Below are 6,989 nucleotides of genomic sequence, written 5' to 3'. Positions count from 1 at the left end.
TACTACTTTTACTTCCGGATTCAGGTTCGTAGGTCAAACAGATGGCGCTTATTGCGTAATCAAAATAATTAGGCTTAGGTACATGTGTCATTTGTCAAAGGAAGTAGTCAATTTTTGGAGCGGTTTTTGAATATTTTAAAAAGTAATTATTGATTCTTTTGACAGTTTATGATAAATAATGTCATCTCTAATGTGTTAATATTTTATCCGTATTTAAATACCTTATATTTCGATAGATATGTCTGAAAACAACCAAAACGATGCCCAGGCAGAGGCCCATAATAACCAAGAAGAAAATGATGTAAACAAACAGGATGAAGTAGATGAGTGCGTTGGTGAGGAGGAAGAATACGTGTCACCAATTCCCGTGGAAGAGTTTGAAACGACCCAAAATGACCATATAAATAAGAAATTACTGAGCGCATTCCTAACAAGAATAAATGAACTAGTTCCTGAACCCAGTGTTGAACGTATAGACACGGATGAAGATGAATTTCGTGATGCAAATGCCCAAGGATAAACATTCCAAAATCAATATATATCGTGTTAATACATCTATATTACGTTAGAGTGAAATATAATCCTCCATTTTAACATTTTATATAAGTATAAAGCTTATTAGAGAAGGTTGTAGTTTGAAAGTTATCAAAAATTGTGATAAGAGTTATCAAGTGACACGCCCCTTTTTATGTAATTATTGAAAACGATTTGTTAATGAGTGTATTTTTCCCCAATTCCCAACAATAATGTTTCAACCAAATGGTAATATAAATTATTGTAAAACAACAACTATCGTTTATCTTAATTTTATTCACTTTGTTTAAAGAACATCAACATATTCGTTATAATCCTTTGAAAGATGAATGGATCTTAGTCTCACCTCATAGAATGAAACGACCTTGGCAGGGTCAAGTTGAAAGTACCAATAATGAAGAGAGACCATCCCATGATCCTACAAACCCTTTATGTCCAGGGGTGGTTAGGCCCAATGGACAGGTTAAATTAATTAACTTAATTGTTTTTTTTTCTTTTTTGAATAAGAAATAGGCTTACAATAGAGATTTAATTTCCAATAGATTAACCCCAATTATTCAAGTACTTATGTCTTCAATAATGACTTTCCCGCCTTGGTTGATGATGTTCCAGAACCTGGTAAAAGTATTAAAGTTGCAAGGACTAAAAATCTTTAATTAATTAAGTCTCTATCTTAATCTTCATTATAAAGAATCATCTAGTCATCCATTGTTTCAAATGGCAGCGGCTAAGGGTTGTTGTAAAGTAATGTGTTTTCATCCCTTCTCTAATGTTTCATTGCCTGTAATGGCTGAACCAGAGATTGTATCCGTTATAAACAAATGGATTGATGTTAGCTTGGAATTGAGTCCAAAATTTAATTGGATTCAGGTATTAGAGAGCAAAAGGTCAAATTAATTATGTAATTAAAGTTATGGGATAATTTCACGTTTAGATTTTTGAAAATAAAGGGGAAATTATGGGATGTTCCAACCCTCATCCTCATTGTCAGGTAGATTTGTGTTTAATTTAATTTTTAATTAACTATAGAATAATTAAACTAAGTTTTAAATAATTAAGATATGGGCTAGTTCATTCTTACCTAATGAAGCTATTACCAAAAATAAAACTCAAAAGGAACACTTTGAAAAATATAAGAAGCCCATGTTAGTTGAATATGTGGATCAAGAAATAACTAGAAAAGTAATTAAAATATATTAAATAATTGCCAGACTTAATAAAAATAAAATTAATTTTAAAAGGAAAGGCTAGTGTTAGAAAATGACCACTGGATAGTTGTTGTCCCTTATTGGGCAGTATGGCCTTATGAAACCATGTTATTACCTAAAAGACACGTTAAAAGACTACCAGAACTTGAAAAAAATGAAATTGAAAGTAATTATAAAATTTTTAAAATAGGCCTAAATAAATTTAACTGTAATAATATTTTTTAAAAAAAAGGTTTGGCGGAAATTATGAAAAAACTATTAATCAAATATGATAACTTGTTTCAAGTTTCATTCCCCTATTGCATGGGCTGGCACGGTAGGATTAAAAAATTATAAAAAAACTTGTGAGGGGGGGGGATTAATCTGAAAATAATTTCTCAAGGTGGTTATTTTTAAATTTCCAGGAGCTCCCACGGGGGAAAACTTGGCAAAAGATAACAACGAACATTGGCAATTACACGCGCTTTACTATCCCCCTTTACTCAGGTCGGCTACCGTTAAAAAATTCATGGTCGGATACGAGATGTTAGCTCAACCTCAAAGAGATTTGACAGCGGAAAAGGTAAAATAATTAGGCCTGGAAAAGGTAAAATAATTAGGCCTATTTTATTTATTTTTTTTTTTTCAACCTGACGAATATCGTAATTCGTAAAACCATCCATTTTGTTGTTTGTTTTTTTTTACAGGCTGCTGAAACACTGAGAAATTTGAGTGAAATTCACTACACCATTAAAAACTAAAACTAAAATTAAAAAAAAAAAAAAAAAAAAAAATTAAAAATCAAATGAAAATTAATTTTCTTTTTCTTGCAATATTTTTTTTCTTAAGAACTTTACACAATTTTTTTCTTACATTTTTATCGAATAAGACACAACGAGAACTGTTTTTTTTTTTTTTTATGATCCTAGCTACCTAAATTAAAATGGACATCACAAGAAGAAACTTATTAGTTAAATTAACTATTAACTTACTAGCGTAAAAGCTTATATATATTTTTTTAGATGCTTACCAAATACCAATACCACAAATTTTAATTTTTTTTAATTAATTTCAATATTATTTCTCATTTATTTACGTTTAAAAATGAAAAATTTAAATTTCAGTTTAAAAAATCTCAATCCCCAATAAAATTAAAAATTAGATCATAAATTCCACAACTCACGATATAGTTTCAAACTTTCAATAGTTGTGAACTAATTTTTTAGTTTTTTACCCTTTTTTTTGAATAATAATAATAATAATAATAATAATAGTCCATAAATTTAATTAATGATAAAGTAATGATATTTAAAATTAATTAATAATATTCTAGTTAAATTGTAATTAAGTGGGGAGAGAAAAACGTGATATTAAAAATTAAAATAAAGGAAGGATTGGGAATTGGAAATGGAAACGGGATTGGGACATTTTAAAAGTTAATTAAATTAAAACTATTCTTTCCAAAGAAGTTAATTTAATTTAATTTCTACTAAATTAAATTTAAAATATTTAATTTCATAGTTCATTCTTTAGAAACGTAGCTCGAAAATATTTCATATTAATAAGACACTCCTGCAATGTGATAATTTGATAAATAACTGTATTTTGAATTCTTTTCTCCCCCTTGCCAAAACATTTTTAAATTTTAATTAAAAGGTCCGTAACGTGAAACAAATAATTAATAAGAAACTTTCGCGCAGGTTTTTTATATTTTTGTGTGTTTCTTATTAAAGCGGCCATTAATATTGGGTTTAAACTTGAAAGTTTTATTCATTTATGGAAATAAAATAATTGTATATTGACTTATCTATGAATTTTTACTTTCTTCCGACCGAGTCTAGCAGTAGCATGATGCATCTAGGCCTCTTGATTAATATTTTATTTATTATACCGGGGGAATATTTTTAATTTGTTTTTTATTCAATTCATCTCCTTGTATAATTTTTCAGTTATATTACGTTAAATTTTTATTTATTTAATTATCTTATTTCTTTATATTAAAAACTGCGTGTTTACTTTAATAGTTTAATGTAATGTACTTTTTACAATTTAGGGGGGTTTTAATTAATTTTTGTGAATTTACCAGCAGCATTAAGTGTATAGAAATATTAATAGTCTCATACACTTATTTAATTATAATTCATTTAACTTCTAAGTCTATCCATTTAATAGACTAACTAATCTAATTGTGGTTTGTTTGGTTTTTTTTTTTAATTTTTTTTTTTCATTCTTATTTTTATCAGAAACAAATAAAAATAATAGGAAAAAAAAGAGAGGTGAGGTATAGCATAATTTTGTGGGTTAAGTTTTTCTAATTTAAATTAGAAAAACTTTAGAAAGAAAAGGCATAAAGCTGGCTGGCGCAATTTTCCTGTTTTTTTTTTCTTTTTCTTTTTTTAAAAAAAGGGACGAATATTTTAAGAGGAATATTCTTGTTATAAAGCAAAAAGAGGGAGGAGGAGGGAGTGCGCATCACGACTCTCCATTACCAGAATCTTCATTATCTTCATTATAATCCTCCTCATCTTCATCTTCTTCTTCTTCCATATCATCACCGTAATCATCATCATAAAAATCTGTCATGTCAGTTTCAGTTTCAGGAGGTCGCGGTTTCGCCTTGATACAATATTCTTCAATGGTAGTGGGCACAACCACTTTGTCCTTCTCAGCTTCCAACCGTGTAGCCAGAACTTGTTTTCTAACCATTTTTTATTTATTTTTTTTTACATATTTTACCCCACAGATAAAATTATATATAATGGAGCACAATTTTTTTTTAATTTTCCGCGGGACATTTAATCATTTATAGTTAATGGAGGGGAAAAGGGACAGTAAAAAGGTAAATAATTGATTCGTGAAAGCGTATGCCTAATATTATATAGTAATAGAAAAATTGGCTGTTCTTTAATAACTGGGGCAACTAGAAAATTATGAAGCCAATATACTAACGTAGATAATAGTATGGACTGTGTTCAGATCTATGCAACATTGTACTAACAACAGTATTTGGACATAACGTTAACAAAGTTAATTTTGTCTGTTTTTCATCAAATAAAATGAAAATGTGGGGAATATTTTTTGATAATTCGAGGCAGAATGTAATCGTTGCCGTAGAGATGATTGGCTTAGTATATATATCCATTTTGGTCTAGCTAAGTTGGGATCAAAACACATTTTGAAATGCAAAAATTAACCAAAATTATCGTAATATTGAGTTAAAATTGTCTTTACTGGCTACAGAATTACACTCTGCCTCGAATTATCAAAAAATATTCCCCACATTTTCATTTTATTCGATGGAAAACAGACAAAATTAACTTTGTCCAAATACTATTGTTAGTACAATGTTGCATAGATCTGAACACAGTCCATACTATTATCTGCGTTAGTATATTGGCTTCATAATTTTCTAGTTGCCCCAGTTATTAAAGAAACCCCGAAAAATTAAAATATTTTGGTTTAGTTCCAATTTTTATTAAATTATAAATTACCTGATGATGTTCTCATATTCCTTATCTTTGCCTTTAGATTCCTTCCAACGCCTGTACATAACTGAGGCATCCACATTTGCAGGAGAAAAGGTGTTTGGCTCATTAAGCAGAGAGATTACACTCAACAGAATTGTCCTGAAATTAAAATGTATTATTCTATTCAATTGTTTTTTTTTTAAATTAAGTTTATTGGCATAATTTATACCTGACATTTTGTGTAGGATTCCAACGTTCACAAGGAAGCTCACCACTTTGAGGATCGTCAATAGGAGGGTGCAAAATGGAGATACAAAGGTCTCCATTCTCATAGACATTGGGATGCCAAACTTTAGTTAGGAACCGAATACTAGGTGGAGAATAAGGATAATCTGGAGGGAATTTTACATGAGCCTGATTGGGAAATAAAATAGAAAGGTAATTTATCAAATTGTTAAATAAATATTACAATTTTGAAACATTTAAATAAACCATATTTTAAGTTCAAATGTGATAAAAGAGCTTACTTTTCAAGACATTGTGATTTAAGCCTATTATTCAGTTTTTTATGCCTAATTAAGAATTTGTTAATCATTAGTTAATGATATATTTGAATAAATTTAAATTTAATTGCCTGGCTGGGTAAAAATTGCTTCATTCAAGAGTCAAAGCCTAATACTAGCATATTTGTATTTAGGCCTATCACTATCTTCTGTTATTTTAGCCTAGTTAAAGGGTTAAAAAGGAATTTTTTCAAAGATAAAAGGCAATAAATATTTCCCTAAACTATTTTGAGTTTAAAAGATAATTTAAAAGGCCTCCTAAAGAGGTCTCAAAGACACAAGTAGGTTAAACTTCAATGCTCCAAAGTTTTTGAACTTAATCAGCTGATCTTTATTTGCTTAGAACTATGGGCAAAGGCTTAAGGCTTACTATATAGACTTGGGCTTTTCTAATGATTGTATGTAAACTATTTCAATAATCATTCAAAGACAAGAAAGATAATTACCTTGAAATAGCCAGCTTCATAGAGAGTATGTGGTGGTCCAAAAATTGCTACTTCCCACTCAAAGAGGTTATCATCATTGATCAATTTTACCCTGAATCCTTTTTGGAAAGGATTATAATGTAAAAATTATTAATTTTTGATTAGAATTCAATGATTTGGGGATGTGATAGAAAGAATGGGGTTTTCGCTTTGTTTTTTCCATCTTTGAACCCTTAGGACCCGCCAGTAATATAGTGTGATTTAATCAGATCAAACTGGGTCTTTAAGTGGTGCAAATTTTGGAAATAAACAAAAAACAGGAAAAAAAATGCACGAAGCCAAGTCTTAAGAAATTTACCTTCGACTGGTTCTTCTTGCAGACTCTTAAATTCAAGGGCCAGGGCTCTCAACGCGCTACTGGTAGGCTGTTGAGCCATTTCTGGGGCCCGTAAAGCTTTCCGATAACAAAAAAATTAAGATTTAACCACTAATTACCAATTTTTACAATAGAAATTTAAGTTAAAAGCGACCGAAACAAAGACAGTCTTTCCGCGAGATCTCTGCGTCAAACTAATACCACCGAAGACAAAAGAGATATCGCGTTCGTGACGTCACTCGCAAGGTGATCGCATTCGCCATCTGGGGGAGTCTCTCTAATTGGAGGCTCGACCAATCACCGTTCCCTACTCCTAGTTGCCAACCAATAAGCTTCCGCAAACTGACGCATTTCTTTTGCTTGGAATTATTACGGAATAATATCTCATAATAACTCTTTAGTAGAGACAAAGGCAGGGATTTGACGATTTTCAATGT

General features: G+C 30.0%; 2 protein-coding genes across 2 annotated transcripts; one reads left to right on the top strand and one right to left on the bottom strand.

Moving 5' to 3' along the window:
- Nucleotides 1-17: 17 nt before the first annotated feature.
- On the top strand, nt 18-4,130 carry Galt (Galactose-1-phosphate uridylyltransferase). Its single transcript, XM_089868049.1, has 11 exons — nt 18-142; nt 237-762; nt 827-996; nt 1,077-1,152; nt 1,226-1,404; nt 1,469-1,525; nt 1,594-1,716; nt 1,776-1,908; nt 1,975-2,058; nt 2,147-2,304; nt 2,429-4,130. Exons 2-11 carry the CDS (start codon nt 747-749, stop codon nt 2,480-2,482), a joined length of 1,050 nt encoding a protein of 349 aa, XP_089724175.1. The 5' UTR covers nt 18-142; nt 237-746; the 3' UTR covers nt 2,483-4,130.
- LOC149692341 (ubiquitin-conjugating enzyme E2 R2) lies at nt 2,538-6,777 on the bottom strand. The gene is made up of 5 exons (XM_089868050.1): nt 6,535-6,777; nt 6,198-6,295; nt 5,418-5,602; nt 5,213-5,347; nt 2,538-4,419 (listed from the first exon to the last, which is right to left on the bottom strand). Exons 1-5 carry the CDS (start codon nt 6,611-6,613, stop codon nt 4,194-4,196), a joined length of 723 nt encoding a protein of 240 aa, XP_089724176.1. The 5' UTR covers nt 6,614-6,777; the 3' UTR covers nt 2,538-4,193.
- Between the last annotated feature and the right edge of the window lie 212 nt (nt 6,778-6,989).

The sequence above is a fragment of the Phalangium opilio genome, unplaced genomic scaffold (genome assembly GCF_054372755.1).
Source record: "Phalangium opilio isolate 3A_F unplaced genomic scaffold, DU_Popi_V2 ptg000024l_1, whole genome shotgun sequence".
NCBI classification, from domain to species: Eukaryota; Metazoa; Arthropoda; class Arachnida; order Opiliones; family Phalangiidae; genus Phalangium; species Phalangium opilio.
This window is presented reverse-complemented; position numbering and strand designations above follow the sequence as displayed.

What these genes read in the sequence shown, in the direction of transcription:
- Galt (XM_089868049.1), top strand. An exon ending in ACCCTCATCCTCATTGTCAG is followed by an intron (nt 1,526 to 1,593) that starts GTAGATTTGTGT and finishes TAAATAATTAAG; the next exon opens with ATATGGGCTAGTTCATTCTT. An exon ending in TGAAAAAAATGAAATTGAAA is followed by an intron (nt 1,909 to 1,974) that starts GTAATTATAAAA and finishes TTTAAAAAAAAG; the next exon opens with GTTTGGCGGAAATTATGAAA.
- LOC149692341 (XM_089868050.1), bottom strand. Translation starts at nt 6,613, where the DNA reads ATGGCTCAACAGCCTACCAGTAGCGCGTTGAGAGCCCTGGCCCTTGAA. An exon ending in ATGAAGCTGGCTATTTCAAG is followed by an intron (nt 5,603 to 6,197) that starts GTAATTATCTTT and finishes TTTCCCAATCAG; the next exon opens with GCTCATGTAAAATTCCCTCC. An exon ending in GAATATGAGAACATCATCAG is followed by an intron (nt 4,420 to 5,212) that starts GTAATTTATAAT and finishes AAAAATGGTTAG; the next exon opens with AAAACAAGTTCTGGCTACAC.